Here is a 20,702-nt window from a genome sequence, read left to right as displayed (position 1 = left end):
TCTATTGATAGTCAACCTTATTATTTACAGAATTTATTGATAGAACTTCTGATTTCTTTACAAGAAGCTCTATTGATAGTCAACCTTATTATTTACAGAATTTTATTGATAGAACTTCCGATTTCTTTACAAGAAGCTCTATTGATAGTCAACCTTATTATTTACAGAATTTATTGATAGAACTTCCGATTTCTTTACAAGAAGCTCTATTGATAGTCAACCTTATTATTTACAGAATTTATTGATAGAACTTCTAATTTCTTTACTAGAAGCTCTATTGATAGTCAACCTTATTATTTACAGAATTTATTGATAGAACTTCCAATTTCTTTACAAGAAGCTCTATTGATAGTCAACCTTATTATTTACAGAATTTATTGATAGAACTTCCAATTTCTTTACTAGAAGCTCTATTGTTGGTCGACCTTATTATTTACAGAATTTATTGATAGAACTTCCAATTTCTTTACTAGAAGCTCTAGTGATAGTCAACCTTATTATTTACAGAATTTTATTGATAGAACTTCCGATTTCTTTACAAGAAGCTCTATTGATAGTCAACCTTATTATTTACAGAATTTATTGATAGAACTTCCGATTTCTTTACAAGAAGCTCTATTGATAGTCAACCTTATTATTTACAGAATTTATTGATAGAACTTCCGATTTCTTTACTAGAAGCTCTATTGATAGTCAACCTTATTATTTACAGAATTTTATTGATAGAACTTCCGATTTCTTTACAAGAAGCTCTATTGATAGTCAACCTTATTATTTACAGAATTTATTGATAGAACTTCCGATTTCTTTACAAGAAGCTCTATTGATAGTCAACCTAATTATTTACAGAATTTATTGATAGAACTTCTGATTTCTTTACATGAATCTCTATTGATAGTCAACCTTATTATTTACAGAATTTATTGATAGAACTTCTGATTTCTTTACAAGAAGCTCTATTGATAGTCAACCTTATTATTTACAGAATTTATTGATAGAACTTCCGATTTCTTTACTAGAAGCTCTATTGATAGTCAACCTTATTATTTACAGAATTTTATTGATAGAACTTCCGATTTCTTTACAAGAAGCTCTATTGATAGTCAACCTTATTATTTACAGAATTTATTGATAGAACTTCCGATTTCTTTACATGAATCTCTATTGATAGTCAACCTTATTATTTACAGAATTTTATTGATAGAACTTCCGATTTCTTTACAAGAAGCTCTATTGATAGTCAACCTTATTATTTACAGAATTTATTGATAGAACTTCTAATTTCTTTACAAGAAGCTCTATTGATAGTCAACCTTATTATTTACAGAATTTATTGATAGAACTTCTGATTTCTTTACAAGAAGCTCTATTGATAGTCAACCTTATTATTTACAGAATTTATTGATAGAACTTCCGATTTCTTTACTAGAAGCTCTATTGATAGTCAACCTTATTATTTACAGAATTTTATTGATAGAACTTCCGATTTCTTTACAAGAAGCTCTATTGATAGTCAACCTTATTATTTACAGAATTTATTGATAGAACTTCCGATTTCTTTACATGAATCTCTATTGATAGTCAACCTTATTATTTACAGAATTTTATTGATAGAACTTCTGATTTCTTTACAAGAAGCTCTATTGATAGTCAACCTTATTATTTACAGAATTTTATTGATAGAACTTCTGATTTCTTTACAAGAAGCTCTATTGATAGTCAACCTTATTATTTACAGAATTTATTGATAGAACTTCCGATTTCTTTACTAGAAGCTCTATTGATAGTCAACCTTATTATTTACAGAATTTATTGATAGAACTTCCGATTTCTTTACTAGAAGCTCTATTGATAGTCAACCTTATTATTTACAGAATTTATTGATAGAACTTCCGATTTCTTTACAAGAAGCTCTATTGATAGTCAACCTTATTATTTACAGAATTTATTGATAGAACTTCCGATTTCTTTACTAGAAGCTCTATTGATAGTCAACCTTATTATTTACAGAATTTATTGATAGAACTTCCGATTTCTTTACTAGAAGCTCTATTGATAGTCAACCTTATTATTTACAGAATTTTATTGATAGAACTTCCAATTTCTTTACTAGAAGCTCTATTGATAGTCAACCTTATTATTTACAGAATTTATTGATAGAACTTCTGATTTCTTTACAAGAAGCTCTATTGATAGTCAACCTTATTATTTACAGAATTTATTGATAGAACTTCTGATTTCTTTACTAGAAGCTCTATTGATAGTCAACCTTATTATTTACAGAATTTATTGATAGAACTTCCAATTTCTTTACTAGAAGCTCTATTGATAGTCAACCTTATTATTTACAGAATTTATTGATAGAACTTCCGATTTCTTTACTAGAAGCTCTATTGATAGTCAACCTTATTATTTACAGAATTTATTGATAGAACTTCTGATTTCTTTACTAGAAGCTCTATTGATAGTCAACCTTATTATTTACAGAATTTATTGATAGAACTTCCAATTTCTTTACTAGAAGCTCTATTGATAGCTAGTATAGTCAACCTTATTATTTACAGAATTTATTGAAAGAACTTCCAATTTCTTTACTAGAAGCTCTAATGATAATCGACTTTACGAGAAACTCTATTGTTAGTTGAATTTATTATTTGCAGAATTTTATTAATAGAACTTCTGATTCCTATGGCCATATATGTCAGTCAGGGGTACTACTTGAACAAGTTTTTTTTAATTACTTGAAGAAGTCATATTAATATTCTTATAGAAGTAAATTTGTAGGCTACTTAAACAAGTGAATTTTATTTACCTGTATAGGTAAAAAAAAATATTGGCTGAGTTATGTCCCTTAGAAATTTAGATTTTTTTTTTACTTGTATAAGTAAAAAAGTCATCCTATCTTCTTTTATTGAATTCTTAGGATTTCTTTGCTCTAATATAATTTTAAGTTATCTGCCCTTTGCAGATGTCTTTACTAAACATTTAAGTGTAATTTCATGGGCAATGAAAATCGTCTGTTATCTTCAGAACACTGCTCATTTACAAGCCCCTAAGGAGCAATTTTTGAAGGCCTTGCGCAAATACTTCAGATCTTTGCGCAATCAGTTTCTTTGTTGAATTAATGAGATGAAACATTGAACTCTAATTAAAAAATATGAGCCAAATTGGGAAAAATCCTAAAAGCCCTGATTTCACATCTCAAAACTTGAGAATATTTGTAGGATTGTAAGAAAAATTTACTTATACAGGTTAATTTTTTAGAAAATTTAAAGGGAGATTATTTAAACATTATTAATTCACTTATATATATGTGTTTATTTTTTTTTACTTCTCCAAGTAAATAAAAATAACTTGTACCCCTGACTGTATGTCCATTTGTTATGATGAACCTTATCACTAAATCTTTACACTAAATCCATTGGATGTTGGATGTGTACAGATAGATATTTTAGTCTTAAATGTATGATTTGTTTTATAAGTTGTGAGAGGCTTTAAACTTAAGCTTTCAGATAACTGCGTTTACTCTCAGATCAGCTCCTAGTGTCTTTTTGTTGTCTGGATGTACATGTTCCCGGCCATGTCCACTAGTATTTTTGTCAATCTGATGAGTTAAGCCTTTTATAACTGATTTTTAGTTCGTTCTTGTAAAGTTAAACCACTGTCCCAGGTTAGGGGAGGGTTGGGATCCCACTTACATGTTCCATCCCGCCACATAATCATTATTTATGTACATTGTATATGTCTGTCCCAAGTCAGGAGCCTGTTATTCAGGGGTTGTTGTTCATTTATGTGTTACATATTTGTTTTTCCTTCATTTTTTGTTTATAAATACTGATGCCATATACTGGCCCTGCAACGTATTTATACACCTAATCGCTATTTATTCCATTCCGGATAAGTTCTAAAATTACACAACTTTTTCATTCAGTTGAAGCTATCTGGGACCCTGTTTAAACAATTCACCATGCATGATACTTTTTAATGAGACCTGTTTAAACTACCCTAAATACTTCAAACAAAATATTTTTTTACTTAAATTTTAATTTCGAAAAAGTGGATCATACTATATCATAGTTTCTTGGTGATAATTTTCTAAAGTTTATTCTCACTCAGCTCACTACTGATGACCTCCATTTTTCGGCCGGTGAACCAAACAGGAAGTTGTATAAACAACTGTTTTTCCCGGAATGGACTAAATAGCGATAAGATGTATTCAGAAATAAGGCAGCTACATTGTAGTTTCTCGTTTGAATTGTTTTACATTCTTATATCGGGGCCTTTTAAAGCTGACTATTCAGTATGGCTTTTGTTCATTGTTGAAGGCCGTCTGGTGACCTAAAAACGTCTGTGTCATTTTGGTCTATTGTGGACAGTTTTCTCATAGGCAATCATACCACACATGCCACATCTTTTTTATACTTAAAATTATCAGTATTTGGGACATTTACCAAATCACTCTACAAAATATTTCTAAAATTCCTGGGAAAACAAAGTCATCTGATCCTATTCCCCATTTCCTCCCAAATGCTATTAATCCAGGCATTTTCAAGTTTCTGTTTCAGAATCCAAAAAGCAAAACAAATTCATCCATGTTTCTGTTGTTTCCTAGATAACTTTGTTAAACCCCTTCTCATTGGCTTAGTTTTACATAAGAACCAATTAAATTTCTGTTCATAAAACTGTTATACCGGAACCACGTGTAGTGCCCTGATGTAAACAAAACAACATTTTTTTTGTGAAGTGAGATAGTAATTTATAAAGTAGGCATATGCTTATTCAATAAGTTGTCACTTGATTATTTTTAGAAAAAATATTTTCATTTAATAAATTCTTTTATTGCTTTAAGGTTCCACTAAAGTCAAAATATAGGACACTTCATAAACATCTAAACTTTGCCTGTATTTTTCAACCTATAATGAATAAAGTCATAAACTATGAAAACATATGTTCATTAAAACATACTTTACATATACACACTGTGTTAATTGTAAATAAACTTGAAATTGTTATGTTGTGGCCAAACCGGTTCTTGGGGTGAACACTAAATTTTCAAAAAAATCTGCAGGCCTGCAAGACGACTTAATTTGCTTAAAATTGGTATGGACGAATAATATTACATGTAATGCAGGGCAAGCCATTGTTGATTTTTTATAAAAGGTATTGATTTTCGAGTTTCAGTTAATTTCATGTAACTAAGTGAACTAATATGGAAGGTACAATACAGAAATTGGACAAATATGCCATTAAAACATATGTATGTGAAAAATCAACTATTGGCTTGCCCTGCATTACATGTTACAGTATTCATCCATACCAATTTTAAGCAAATTAAGTCGTCTTGCAGGCCTGCAGATTTTTTTGAAAATTTAGTGTTCACCCCAAGAACCGGTTTGGCCACAAGATAACAATTTCAAGTTTATTTACAATTTACACAGTGTGTATATGTAAAGTATGTTTAAATGAACATATGTTTTCATAGTTTATGACTTTATTCATTATAGGTTGAAAAATACAGGCAAAGTTTAGATGTTTATGAAGTGTCCTATATTTTGACTTTAGTGGAACCTTAAAAGGAAATACTATAGTATGTGGTATGGGCTTTTTGCATTGTGTGGTGGTTGAAGGTGGTGGTTGTGTAATTTATTGAGAGCCAGTTTTACAGATTTTACAGATTTTTACAGACTTGATAGTGTTTTAATGTGAACTTTTATTTCCTGTATTGCCAATGAGAACCCTGAATGATGTTTTAGCAAAGTGAAAATACATTTACTGCCATTTCTCGAAAGAAAATGAGATACACGAGACAAAGAAATAGCCGATTCATAGTCGCCATCTTGGTTTTATGAAGAAATTTTAAAGAAGTTTTTAATTAACAGTCCTTTTACCTTTTAAACATAGAACACTTTTAATATATAGTGAACAGTTTTAAGGAAGACAATTGTTTTATTTAATCATTTTTTCCAAATCACTGTTTCTGAGTAGATACAACCAACAGTAAATTCAAAATGTCGAGAAGGTCAAGTAGAGAATTAGTTCCAACTAAAATATATACACCCAGCAAGAGTATTCAAACTACTAAGAATTATGTATTAAATGAGAAAAGAACTTTGAATAAAATTAAGGAAGCTGCAAATAGAGACATTGATATTCAAGCAACTTTGAAAAGGGGGAATTTAATCATACAGTTTTCATCGGCTGCATTTTTGCAATTCAATACATGCTTCGACCAGTATTTTAGCTCAAACCAAAGTTTAAAACTAACAGTACATGAAAGGTTCGATTTATCAAAGAAATTATCTGAGAGGTCAATTTCATTTGCTGACGTTAGTAATCCGTCAAAGCAATTATATAGGGTGAACATTTTTAATACAACATGTCGTATTGAAGTGAATGGGAAACAATTTATGTCATTCATAGATGAATTTTCTAAAATTGCATCGCATATGAGTAATGATGTAGACTATAAACATCTCAACACCAAAATTAAAGAGCAATGTGATTTTTTATTATCATCAATTAATAACGGTCATAATCCGTCAGTTGTAGTGGATAATACAAAGATTAGTCAATCTAAAGCTGTTACAAATGCTGCCGCTGGTAGTAATGACATTAAGGACCCTAAAGTATGCCCTAAATGTACTAGAAATTGCTTATCTAGAAGTGTCTGGTGTAATAGGGGTGAACATTGGATACACTATAATTGCGAAAAACTAAAAAGTGAAATGATTAACATTTTAGAGAATAATTCTGATACAAACCATTATATATGTTCAATTTGTGATATAGACTCCATAGATGATAAGCAAGTATTATCTGTGAATTCTCCCACTCATACTCAAGTATGTGATAGTATCAACTTACCTTTGGTCAACATGATTAATGAAGAATCTTTTTTAGAAGGAAATGGAATAGAATCCGATACTTCAGTAAAACATATAGATAAAGATCAAGTAATACCCAAAGTAACTTTTGCTCAATCTCTTTTATTGGAGGAATTTCCAAGGTCTTGTGCCTTATGTTTAGAGTTGTTAAATACTGATGAACAAATTTGTGAATTCTGTGATCAATCTTATCACATAAAATGTATGGGAAAAGAAAATAAAATATGTCTAGGATGTGAAGCAACACATAGTCAAAATTCTGAAAATTTGCATTTGAATATTGAAACTTCAGTAAAGAAGGTTAATTCACCTCGTCCAACTTTAGTCTGTGTAGACAAAAACATTACTGATAAATCTAAAGAAAATCAAGATAAGGATAATGAAAATAGTGTGTTGAAACAGAAAGAATTGCGTCAATTAGAACTAAAATTAAAGAAAAAAGAAGAAAGTCTGAAATTAAAAGAGTTGTCAGTGAATGAAAAACTTAAAGAGAAAACCAAGCTTCTTGATTATCTTCACCAAATTGAAGCCCGAAATTTAGAGTTAGAACAAACCATAAAAACAATGAATAGGAAAATTATTATATTGGAAGAAAATCAAAATAACTCTTCCCTGCGTAATGAAAAATCAGAATCTGGAAATTTAAATAGTCATAGGGATAATAGTGAAGATTTACTGGTACAAGTAAGGAATAAAGTCACAAAATTTATTGTGGACAAGATTGAAAATGAATTGGATAAATTATCTGACAATATTACTGAAAGCAATGATAAATTAAAGGATACACAAAATCATGTTTATCAACAAAATGTGAAAGATAACTCAGAAAATCAATATTCTCAACATAATTGGGATTACCAAAATTATTATCATCAATATCCATATTATTATGATCATCACAACTCATATTATATAAATAATTATGGAACTGTAAATGAGAGTCATAGTGATTCAGAAAGTAGATGTGATTATGAAAATCAATGGTTTCAAGATACGTCTCCGGACAATACTCAAACTGTTACTCATTCGAATCTTATTGATGTATTAGCGTCAGACAACCAAGTAAGGACAAATTGTGATTCACAAAGTAATCAACCTAGGGACTATTTGGGACAAAATTTATATTTCCAAAGTAATAACATTGCCAAAACTTTACATGGAAATAATTTTTTATGGAAAACAAGCCTCAGTGTCCAACCGACATAATGGAACAATTAAATCATGAAAGTAGAGAGGATGATAAAAAGAAAGAACTTAATATTTTAACTTTTAATTGTAAAAATATACAAACATGTGGTATGTTTTTTGATGAACTTTTTAAATCAACAGATATATTTTTAATTCAAGAACATTGGCTGTTTAATTTTCAACTGAATTTACTTAATGAACTTCATCAAAATATTTGTGGAATTGGAAAAGCGGTCGATGATAAAGATCCAATAAATCCAACCAATTTACCTCGTGGTTATGGGGGAACAGGAATTTTATGGAGAAAAGACCTTGACAATTTTATTAATCCGTTAGATATTGGAAACGATAGAATTTGCTGTGTTGAACTTTTAGGATCTTCAAAGCTACTCCTAGTATCTGTTTACTTACCATGTAAAGGAACACCATCTGACTCATTAGAATTTTATAACTGTATAGACCAACTACATGAAATCGTTCAAAGCTATAGCGACTCTCACTCTATTATAATTGGTGGCGATTTTAACGAAAATATTTTAAGTAAAATAGATACGAGAAGAAACAAATATTTAGTAGACTTTTTGAATGAAAATAGTTTATATACTGAAGAAAATGGTATTACTTTTGTAAATTGTAGTGGTAAAGGAACTTCAACTATTGACTTTTTACTTTTTAAACAAGATTTTAAAGAGAATGTGATCAGTATGGAAACAATGGACAATGTAGCTACTAACGTGTCTGATCATTTTCCTGTTAAAGCAAAATTGAAATATATCATCAATGCTAAAGAAAAACTGAAATGTTCAAATTCAAATATTCTACCCTCTGGAAAAACTCCATGGAAAAAAATAGATAAAGACGCATATAAAACTTTAGTTGAAAATGGATTAGATAATTTTTCATCATCTTTAGAAAATAAATATGAAGTGGATATTGCTTTTCAAAATATGAACAGTTTACTCTTCAATTCAGCAAAAAGTTGTTGTCCAACTCCTCGAAAAAGATATAGAAAACCAAAATTAAAAGTAATGAATGAAGATATTTCTGGCGCAATTGCAATGAAAAAAAAGGCTTTTTATCAATGGAAGATTAATGGGCGGTCGGAAGATCCAAGGAATGAACTTTATATTCAGAAAAAAGAGACAACTTATAATTTACGTAAACACTGTCGCAAGGCAGTTGCGATGAATAGAATCGATGAAAGAGAAAAAATAATGGAAGCAAATATCAAAAACAAAAATTCATTTTATAGACTTATTAAAAAACAGAGGGGAAGATTAAGTAATCATATAGATGAACTATCTGTAGGAGACACAGTGTATAGTACAGAAAACAACATTTTAAGTGGATGGAAACATCATTTTGAAAATTTAACAAAAAATTCTATTCATGAACATTTTGATAACAAATATCAACAAAAGATCGAACAAGAATATATTGATATAATTGACATTTGTAGAGCTATGTTTCAGCACCAAAGTATTACTGAAAATGAAATAGTAGAAGCTTTGAAGTTATTAAATTTAAATAAATCACCAGATATATTTGGAGTTTCAACTGAAAACTTATTATATGGAGGACAATCTCTTATTTATCACCTTAAAGAACTCTTGGATAGTACTTTTAGACTTTGTTATATACCAGACGAACAGAAATTAGGGATAGTAATTCCGCTCTTTAAGAATAAAGGAAGTTGTAAAGACAGTAAAAATTATCGTGGAATAACAATTACTCCAACATTATCCAAACTCATTGAGGCTGTTTTAAAGATCAGAATTAATCCTGACATTATAAAATATCAAAATCCATTACAACGTGGCTTTACTAAAAGAACAGCACCATTAAACTGCTCTTTTATTATAGAAGAATATCACAAGGAATGTATCGAGTTAAATGATCAAATAATAATAACTATGCTTGATGCAAAATCTGCATTCGATGCTGTTAAACATGCTGGGCTTATCAGAAGATTATATCAAATGAAAATTCCGGAACAATCAATTTTAATTATTGATAATCTATATAAAAATGCTGTTTCTTGTGTTAAATGGAATAATCAAATATCGGACACTTTTAGAATAGAACAAGGCGTAAGACAAGGAGGGACTCTTAGTGCAGACTTGTACAAAATCTATATAAATACACTTTTAGACATTTTAGCTGATTCAGGATATGGAGGCAAAATTGGATCTATTTCTTGTTGTGCTCCTACTTGCGCAGATGATCTAGCCATTCTTAGTAACTGTCCGTATGAAACGCAAATTTTAATTGATATGGCCTTTGATTTTAGTAAACGTGAGGCATACTTACTACAACCAGCAAAAAGTTGTGTTATACAGTCTAAATCACGTCACCATGAGAAAGTAAATGAAAATTTTTGGAATTTAGGCAATTCTGTTCTTCCAACTTCTAATAAAGCAACACATATAGGAATATGTCGTACAGACGATGATTCATGTAAAGCAACAATAGATGAGAATTTAAAGAAAGCAAGAAGGACACTATATAGTTTAATGGGGGTTGGACTTTATGGCGAAAATGGACTAGATCCACAAACTTCAATGTCAATAATGAATACTTATATTATACCGATAATGTTTTATGGATTGGAAATAGTAATCCCTAGAGGAAGATGTTTAGAAACTTTAAATATCCAATTTAAGAAGTTCTTGAAACAATTGTTATCTTTACCAAAAGCAGTAGCAGATCCTGCTATATATATGATTTCTGGGATGTTACCTGTAGAAGCTCAAATAGATGTAAAAATTTTAACTTTTTATGGAAATATTACTAGACAAGGAAAAAATTCTATTGAATGGCAACTAGCGGAAAGGCAATTAAATGTTAAATCTATTAATAGTAATAGTTGGTTTAGTTTACTGAGGAAAATATTTTTGAAATATGAACTTAATGATCCTGCACAATACTTAGTTAATCCAATTAGTAAATACCAATGGAAAAGGGAAATAACTTCCAAAGTTCAAAAATTCTGGATTGAGAAGATACTGAATCAAGCAAAACTTTATACCAGTTTAAGATACTTATCGTTGATATATAAACCAGGACAATGTCATCCTATTGCAAATACAAATACTATGAATTCAAGGGAAATTATTAGAATTCCTACAAAATTGAAAATAGCTACTGGGAGTTACATTCTGCAAACAGTTAGAGCCAAGTTTAAAAGTAATACAGAACTGTCTATATGCAAACTGTGTAATGAAACAGAAGAAACTTTACCACATTTCTTATTAACGTGTAAAAGTTTAGAAGATATCAGAAAACCAATTTTGGAAGATTTAATTAATTCCTGTAGTGAAGAACTAGCTGCCTTTAATATGAAAGGTGAACATTTTGACATTTTACAACTGATCATAGATCCCTTTAATTACATGACAATGTTAAGAAATGAAAAAGTTTTTAAAGTGATACAGAACATTATAGATCCAAAATGTAGGCGATTATGTTACAATCTCCATTGTGAAAGATATAGACTGTTGCAATTAGATGATATAAAGAAAAAGAAAAGAAAGTAACATTTTATGAATCCTAAGTGTCAATTGGTTGTCTACTCTTAAACAGTGATATCTTTAGATAAATATTTTTAGATTTTAAAATATTTAATGATTTGATGATATTGACATTAAGTCCAATTTTATCGTCAAGAATATGATGAACAATGTAAATAGTGTATAGTGATATTGGTGGAAGATATTTTTATTCATGATGTGAAAAACCAATACTCGGAAGAGGTGTGCCTACATTGGCAGAATATATATTACAGATTACAGATCACAGATTATAACAATCTTCAGTATTATCGAAAACAAAGAAGAAAGTTAAAAGTTGGCCTTAGAGCCAAATAAAAATATGTGTGGTTTCAGTTACTGTAACTAAAATTGAGAATGGAAATGAGGAATGTGTCAAAGAGACAACAACCTTACTTTTTAGTACTATATATCACAGGCACTTGTTTCTGTCAATGTGGGGTTTACTATCCATACCAGTACAAAAAAAACCTGTAGTTTTGATACAATTGAGGTTTGAAAAATTCGTACAAAAATGGCTACAGAAGGGTACATTTAAACCTTAAAACTGTTTTTTAACACAACTTTAATGATTAAACATTTAGTGGCAGATCTCTGGAGTGCCATTATTAATGTACATCACCCCCTATTTGATCGCAAATAAAACCCCTTTTTTCACAAATTTTTGTAGCCAATATTTTATTCCTCTATAGTTACACCTCCCCCTTCCCCCTTTTTTTAATTGAAATTTAATTGATTTTTTGTAAAGGAAATGGTACTACATTGTATTATTGGATTTTCTTTTTTCAGAACTGAAAGAAGAAACTAAGTAATTTTTCCCAAATTAAGGGAACTCATAACAATCCTACTTAGTTTGAAAAAGGTTTCTATAGATGTGGTACACATGATTTATTGATTTTTGTTATAAAATGAAAACAAATGAAGATCATGACCTATTACATTTTAATTCCTAAATATTTCAGTTTGATACCTTAAAAAAAAAAACTTTTTTAGAGGGTGGAGCTTCAGCTGTGGAATAACATGAAAATGAATATGTTGTACCATAGCTAACACATGGCTAAGCCCCGCTTTCTTTCCTTTGGATTCTACTTGAGTTGCATATTTAATAAGCAAAGTATGGTATAACATCAAATTACAGATAATATACAATGGTTTTCCCTCAACACACATTTGAAACATCAAAAAAAAAAAAATCCAATTTTTGTTAGCATAGATTTTTTGTTGTTATTTTTCATTATGCACTGTTCATGCTGTTAAAGTCAGAATTATGCTCCCATCTAGGATTCGTATAGTATTCACGGTATAAGATAGACTCCATGTAAAAAAAAACATTAATTAAAAATAAAAATCACAACTTACCTACCCTTACTTTTATACGACTGCAAAATTTGAAAAATTTTCGTCATATATTGCTATCACGTTGGCGTCGTCGTCGTCCGAATACTTTTAGTCTTCACACTCTAACTTTAGTAAAAGTGAATAGAAATCTATGAAATTTTAACACAAGGTTTATGACCACAAAAGGAAGGTTGGGATTGATTTTGGGAGTTTTGATCCCAACTTTTTAGGAATTAGGGGCCAAAAAGGGCCCAAATAAGCATATTCTTTTTTTTGCACAGTAACTTTAGTTTAAGTAAATAGAAATCTATGAAATTTTGACATAAGGTTTATAACCACAAAAGGAAGGTTGGGATTGATTTTGGGAGTTTTGGTTCTAACAGTTTAGGAATAAGGGGCCAAAAAGGTGTCCAAATAAGCATTTTTCTTGGTTTTTAAGTAATTAGAAATCAATTGGAGTTATCTTTCTTTGTATAGAATAGTAGTAGTTTTTTGCACCATAACTTTAGTATAAGTGTATGGAAATCTATGAAATTTAATCAGAAGGTGTATGAGATTGATATTGATTTTGGGAGTTTTGGTCCTTTTAGTTTAGGAATTAAGGGCCAAAAAGGGGTCCAAATAAGCATTTTTTTTTGGTTTTCGCACCATAACTTTAGTATAAGTAAATAGAAATCTATGAAATTTAAACACAAGATTTATGACCATAAAAGGAAGGTTGGTATTGATTTTTGGAGTTTTGGTCCTAACATTTTAGGAATAAGGGGCCCAAAGGGTCCAAAATTAAACTTTGTTTGATTTCATAAAAAATTGAATAATTGGGGTTCTTTGATATGCGGAATCTAACTGTGTATGTAGATTCTTAATTTTTGGTCTCGTTTTGAAATTGGTCTACTTTAAGGTCCAAAGGGTCCAAAATTAAACTTTGTGTAATTTTGACAAAAATTGAATCCTTGGGGTTCTTTGATATGCTGGATCTAAAAATGTACTTAGATTTTTGATTATTGGCCCAGTTTTCAAGTTGGTCCAAATTTATAGGGTCCAAAATCAAACTTTGTTTGATTTCATCAAAAATTGAATAAATGGGGTTCTTTGATATGCCAAATCTAACTGTGTATGTAGATTCTTAATTTTTGGTCCTGTTTTCAAATTGGTCTACATTAAAGTCCAAAGGGTCCAAAATTAAACTTAGTTTGATTTTAAACAAAAATTGAATTCTTGGAGTTCTTTGACATGCTGAATCCAAACATGTACTTAGATTCTTTATTATGGGCACAGTTTTCAAGTTGGTCCAAATCAGGATCTAATCTTTACCATTCAGGGCTAACAAGCACATTTTAACATTTTGATATTTTATGATGTATTTAAATGAGTAATTATTGTTTCAAACTCCATTAAAAATTTGAATTGAGATCAGTTTTGGAATAAAGGATAGGGGGATGTGAAAAAAAAATGGGGGGGGGGGGGGGGGAGGGTCAATTTTTCTCATTTGAAATTTCATAAATAAAAAGAAATTTCGGCAAAACAAACATTTTAAGTTCATTAGACCACATTCATTCTGTGTCAGAAACCTATGCTGTGTCAACTATTTAATCACAATCCAAATTTAGAGCTGTATCCAGCTTGAATGTTGTGTCCATACTTGCCCCAACCATTCAGGGTTCAACCTCTGCGGTCATATAAAGCTGCGCCCTGCAGAGCATCTGGTTTGTAACTGGTGTGATAGGATTGCATCAAATAGTCATGATGGTAGTTAAATAAAATTTGGTATGCAGCTGAAAATACAATTTTTTCAGGAGAAAGTGTATTGCCCTTAAAACTTAGCAAATTTTATTATTTCTTTTCAGAGTATTAACAATGGCAAAAGCTAGCTTGACACAGATGGAGAAAATAATCAGCTTGTTACATAAATCATCATTTGTAAAGAGAAATAGAAATAAGGGAAAGTTCAGTAGCTATACATTTGGTCCGGCAGGAGTCTTAACATCTAGAAATCTCAACCAATTATTGTTAAGTATTACTTAATCTGTCATAAATTTACATACCTGACATTGATTGTGGAGGTGTCCTAACATCTGGAACAATAAAAAAGAGAATGGAAATGGGGAATGTGTCAAAGCGACAACAACAACCCTACCATAAAGCAGACAACAGCCGTAGGCCACCAATGGGTCTTCGATGTAGCGAGACACTCCAATACCCAGTGGCGTACTTCAGCTGGCCCCTAAACATGCTAAACAAATATGTTTACTAATTCACTGATGATGGACGTCATACTAAACTCCAAATTATATACAGGAAACTAAAATTAGAAAATCATACAAGACTAACAAAGGCTAGTATGCCAGTGGTTCCTAACTTGGGACAGGCGCAAAACTGTGTGGGGTTTAACATGTTTTTTGAGATCTCTACCCTCCCCTTATACCTCTAGCCAATGTAGAAAAAACAAACTCACAACAATAAAACAGTAAAACTTAATTTAAGAGAAGTCTGAGTCCAAAAATATTTGTAGTGTATATTACTATATAGTTGTTAAGCTTCTTTGAGCTACTTTTCTGCTTACATACCTCATCATAATTTGACTATTTTCAGATGGGACAGTTTAGTCACTTCACAGATAGATACTTATCCTGTAGAGAACTCTGTCTTCAGGAACACGTTAGTTCATTTATTGTTTGCTACATCCACTGAAAACCTTCATTATAACTGTCTTTCATGTCTTTGTTTTAGTTGTGCAAATGTATATTTCAGGATTTTTTTCTTAATGCTTGTTTTCACCACACACAAAAGTAACTAAAGCCTTCAAAATCAACACTTCTCAACAGGAAGTTGTCTAATTAACAATGTTTTCCCTGGATTGTACTAAATAGCGATAAGGTGTATAAAAAAAGTAGTTGCCATATGGAATTGACTTGCTGATTAATTATTACACAACTGGTGTGAAAAATATATTGCGAACAAAAATTTGTTTCACAGAGGGTACTGTTTAAATCATATCGAAACTCTATATATATGCAATTTTAAAATTCTAAGTTTGTGTGTATGTTATTGATTTTTGGCAAAAATAGACTAAATTACAAAGAAGTTTCAGGTTAAATGGTTTATTTATGATCATGGATACTGATTATGGAATTTTATAGAAGTTGGTATGTATGATTGGTTTATTTCAACTGACTTTTACCTGACTTTTCTTCATTGCTACATTTTACAAGCATTTTTATTTTTATTACAGAGATGAACCAAAGCAACTTAGAAGTAATCTATCTCAAGGTACATAAGAACTTATTTTATTTTAAATAGACAACTGATTTGGTACAAATGTAGATTTATAAGGCCAAAACATTAAAAGAAAAGTAAAACATGTACTTGGTATTGTTCATGTTATATGAATATTCGTAAAAACACTTTTAATTATTGATATTTGATATCTGTTCTTGGATAATGTAAATAAAATTGAGAATTAAAATGGGGAATTTGTAAAAAAGAAACAAACAACCCAACTAAAGAACAGAAAACAGGTGAATGCCACTAATGGGTCTTCAACACAGTGAGAAAATCATGCACCTGGAGGTGATCTTAGGCTGGACCCTTAACAAAATGTGTACTACACAAGCAAAATTTGCTCTGACACAAGAATTTCACATGAATCTCACATGAAAAATGAGCTTATACATGAAACTCATGATGTTATTTGAAATACTCTATTTTTAAAACTCACAAAAATTGATTTCACATGAGTTTCACGTTCAAGCTCGTTTGAGGTGAAATTGATGTGAATTTCACGTGAGATTCACATTAATTTTAAATCACATGAAATTGATGTGAGTGAAATTTGCCTGTGTAGTTCAATGAAAATGGATGTCACATAGAACTTCAAAAACATAAATCTATATTTAAAAGTTTTTATTTCATCATAGCATTAAGAGTGAAATCCTGTCCTGTCTTACAAAATTTCATAGAGGAGGACACTATTTCATCAAGACTTATTGTCCTTGACAATATTTCATTATAAGAAATTGTCTGTGGACATTATGATAGACAACATTTAATGGGGACATTATTTTAATTTATGTTGCATCTGTTGCTGCTTGACATATAGATGACTGCATTTAAAATTAAAAACACTATAAACAGGTGTTTACTCCATTTAACACCATATATGATATTTTCAGGTACATTACAGCATTTACCAGATATACTACAACTAGTCAACTACACTTTACCGTTTGCTATAGTACAAAGAGGACAGACTTTCCCTGAGTCTCTGGCAACACAATATGATGATAAGTTTTTATTTGAGTAAGTGTTTAGATAAGCTTTTGTTTGAGTAAGTGTTTAGATAAGTTTTGTTTGAGTAAGTGTTTAGACAAGTTTTGTTTGAGTAGGTGTTTAGATAAGTTTTGTTTGAGTAAGTGTTTAGATAAGTTTTGTTTGAGTAAGTGTTTAGACAAGTTTTTGTTTGAGTAAGTGTTCAGATAAGTTTTTGTTTGAGTAAGTGTTTGGATAAGATTGTGTTTGAGTAAGTTTTGTTTGTGTTAGTGTTTAGATAAGTTTTGTTTGAGTAAGTGTTTAGATAAGTTTTGTTTGAGTAAGTGTTTAGATAAGCTTTTGTTTGAGTAAGTGTTTAGATAAGTTTTGTTTGAGTAAGTGTTTAGACAAGTTTTGTTTGAGTAGGTGTTTAGATCAGTTTTGTTTGAGTAAGTGTTTAGATAAGTTTTGTTTGAGTAAGTGTTTAGACAAGTTTTTGTTTGAGTAAGTGTTCAGATAAGTTTTTGTTTGAGTAAGTGTTTGGATAAGATTGTGTTTGAGTAAGTTTTGTTTGTGTTAGTGTTTAGATAAGTTTTGTTTGAGTAAGTGTTTAGATAAGTTTTGTTTGAGTAAGTGTTTAGATAAGCTTTTGTTTGAGTAAGTGTTTAGATAAGTTTTGTTTGAGTAAGTGTTTAGACAAGTTTTGTTTGAGTAGGTGTTTAGATCAGTTTTGTTTGAGTAAGTGTTTAGATAAGTTTTGTTTGAGTAAGTGTTTAGACAAGTTTTTGTTTGAGTAAGTGTTCAGATAAGTTTTTGTTTGAGTAAGTGTTTGGATAAGATTGTGTTTGAGTAAGTTTTGTTTGTGTTAGTGTTTAGATAAGTTTTGTTTGAGTAAGTGTTTAGATAAGCTTTTGTTTGAGTAAGTGTTTAGATAAGTTTTGTTTGAGTAAGTGTTTAGACAAGTTTTGTTTGAGTAGGTGTTTAGATAAGTTTTGTTTGAGTAAGTGTTTAGATAAGTTTTGTTTGAGTAAGTGTTTAGACAAGTTTTTGTTTGAGTAAGTGTTCAGATAAGTTTTTGTTTGAGTAAGTGTTTGGATAAGATTGTGTTTGAGTAAGTTTTGTTTGTGTTAGTGTTTAGATAAGTTTTGTTTGAGTAAGTGTTTAGATAAGTTTTGTTTGAGTAAGTGTTCAGATAAGTTTTGTTTGAGTAAGTGTTCAGATAAGTTTTTGTTTGAGTAAGTGTTTAGATAAGCTTTTGTTTGAGTAAGTGTTTAGATAAGTTTTGTTTGAATAAGTGTTTAAATAAGCTTTTGTTTGAGTAAGTGTTTAGATAAGTTTTGTTTGAGTAAGTGTTAAGACAAGTTTTTGTTTGAGTAAGTGTTTAGATAAGCTTTTGTTTGATTAAGTGTTTAGATAAGTTTTTGATTGAGTAAGTGTTTAGATAAGATTGTATTTGAGGTAGTGTTGAGATAAGATTGTATTTGAGCATGTTTAACCCCGCCGCATTTTTGCGCCTGTCCCAAGTCAGGAGCCTCTGGCCTTTGTTAGTCTTGTATTATTTTAATTTTAGTTTCTTGTGTACAATTTGGAAATTAGTATGGCGTTCATTATCACTGAACTAGTATATATTTGTTTAGGGGCCAGCTGAAGGACGCCTCCGGGTGCGGGAATTTCTCGCTACATTGAAGACCTGTTGGTGACCTTCTGCTGTTGTTTTTTTATTTGGTCGGGTTGTCTCTTTGACACATTCCCCATTTCCATTCTCAATTTTATTTTGTTTGAGTAAGTGTTCAGATAAGTTTTTATTTGAGTAATTGTTTAGATAAGATTGTGTTTAAGTAAGTGTTTAGATAAGTTTTTGTTTGAGTAAGTGTTTAGATAAGCTTTTGAAAATTGAATACATAATTGAAGGCCGTACATTGACCTATAACGGTTTACTTTTATAAATTGTTATTTGGATGGAGAGTTGTCTCATTGGCACTCACACCACATCTTCCTATATCTATACACACTTCAGGGATTTCACAAAAAACTGCATCAACGGCTAACAAAAACATCAAAGATTACTGGCTTATAGTAGTATGTTTTACATGATGCACGTTTCGTCTACACAAGATTCTTCAGTAACACTCATTTTTTATCAAATCAATTTGAAGACCAAATAAAAAAAATGAGAAGCATTATTAAACACAAATTTTGAAAGTTTTACAAAAAAAAGCTAAGGCCATCTACTCCTGAGGCTAGGAAATATTTTTTTTACTAATTCAAAATTTATAAACAGAAAATTTACATTTCAAAACTGTTATTGATACGTATATGATAATTAGAAGGTGTGATTTTCTTTTGGCACCCCAGCTTCCACCACCAATAAAACCTTGCTAATATATCGGTAGACAATAGAGCTGAAAGTGGTATTAAACACTAACAATCAATCCTAGTGTATTAGTGAATGTGAATAAAATTATAAAATGTTTATCTCACGTACACGTAAGATTTATTTATTCAAACAAACATAATCACTATATATACCTTACCTAGTCATGTTAGTAGATTTCTATTTCATACATTTACACAGGATTGACTCAAATTAAAGAATAAATACTGAAAAGTCCAATGTTATTAGTTTGTTTTTATCAAACTGTCTGCTGTTCAGACAAGCATTGTTCTACAGTACTTTTGTAGCCCAGGTTCAGCTCTACCCACATTTGATTGGTCTATTTTATTGTAGCTCCTCAGTTCAGACAAGCATTGTTCTACAGTACTTTTGTAGCCCTGGTTTAGCTCTACCCATATTTGATCAGTTTATTTTATTGTATCTCCTCAGTTCAGACAAGCATTGTTCTACAGTACTTTTGTAGCCCTGGTTCAGCTCTACCCACATTTGATTGGTCTATTTTATTGTAGCTTCTCAGTTCAGACAAGCATTGTTCTACAGTACTTTTGTAGCCCTTGTTCAGCTCTACCCACATTTGATTGGTCTATTTTATTGTAGCTCCTCAGTTCAGACAAGCATTGTTCTACAGTACTTTTGTAGCCCTGGTTTAGCTCTACCCATATTTGATCAGTTTATTTTATTGTATCTCCTCAGTTCAGACAAGCATTGTTCTACAGTACTTTTGTAGCCCTGGTTCAGCTCTACCCACATTTGATTGGTCTATTTTATTGTAGCTCCTCAGTTCAGACAAGCATTGTTCTACAGTACTTTTGTAGCCCTTGTTCAGCTCTACCCACATTTTATTGGTCTATTTTATTGTAGCTCATCAGTTCAGACAAGCATTGTTCTACAGTACTTTTGTAGCCCTGGTTTAGCTCAACCCACATTTGATTAGTCTATTTTATTGTAGCTCCTCAGTTCAGTCAAGCATTGTTCTACAGTACTTTTGTAGCCCTGGTTCAGCTCAACCCACATTTGATTGGTCTATTTTATTGTATCTCCTCAGTTCAGTCAAGCATTGTTCTACAGTACTTTTGTAGCCCTGGTTCAGCTCTACCCACA

General features: G+C 30.5%; 2 protein-coding genes across 4 annotated transcripts in view; one reads left to right on the top strand and one right to left on the bottom strand.

Moving 5' to 3' along the window:
* Positions 1-4,605, bottom strand: part of LOC134726037 (diacylglycerol lipase-beta-like) — a 38,272-nt gene extending 33,667 nt beyond the window's left edge. For both annotated transcript variants that reach the window (XM_063590407.1, XM_063590408.1), the window contains exon 1: positions 4,452-4,605. In XM_063590407.1, coding sequence (XP_063446477.1) covers positions 4,452-4,546 — 95 coding nt within the window. In that variant the 5' untranslated portion in view covers positions 4,547-4,605. The remainder of the gene's footprint in view (positions 1-4,451) is intronic.
* Positions 4,606-4,690: 85 nt separating this feature from the next.
* LOC134726036 (DNA polymerase subunit gamma-2, mitochondrial-like) overlaps positions 4,691-20,702 on the top strand; it is a 34,683-nt gene continuing 18,671 nt past the window's right edge. The window contains exons 1-5 of one of the 2 annotated variants that reach the window (XM_063590404.1): positions 4,691-4,763; positions 14,806-14,967; positions 15,551-15,616; positions 16,191-16,228; positions 17,131-17,257. In XM_063590404.1, the coding sequence (XP_063446474.1) occupies positions 14,816-14,967; positions 15,551-15,616; positions 16,191-16,228; positions 17,131-17,257 (383 nt within the window). In that variant the 5' untranslated portion in view covers positions 4,691-4,763; positions 14,806-14,815. The remainder of the gene's footprint in view (positions 4,764-14,805; positions 14,968-15,550; positions 15,617-16,190; positions 16,229-17,130; positions 17,258-20,702) is intronic. The other variant, XM_063590406.1, reaches the window with a different exon arrangement.

Source organism: Mytilus trossulus, chromosome 7 (genome assembly GCF_036588685.1).
Source record: "Mytilus trossulus isolate FHL-02 chromosome 7, PNRI_Mtr1.1.1.hap1, whole genome shotgun sequence".
Classification (NCBI taxonomy): domain Eukaryota; kingdom Metazoa; phylum Mollusca; class Bivalvia; order Mytilida; family Mytilidae; genus Mytilus; species Mytilus trossulus.
This window is presented reverse-complemented; position numbering and strand designations above follow the sequence as displayed.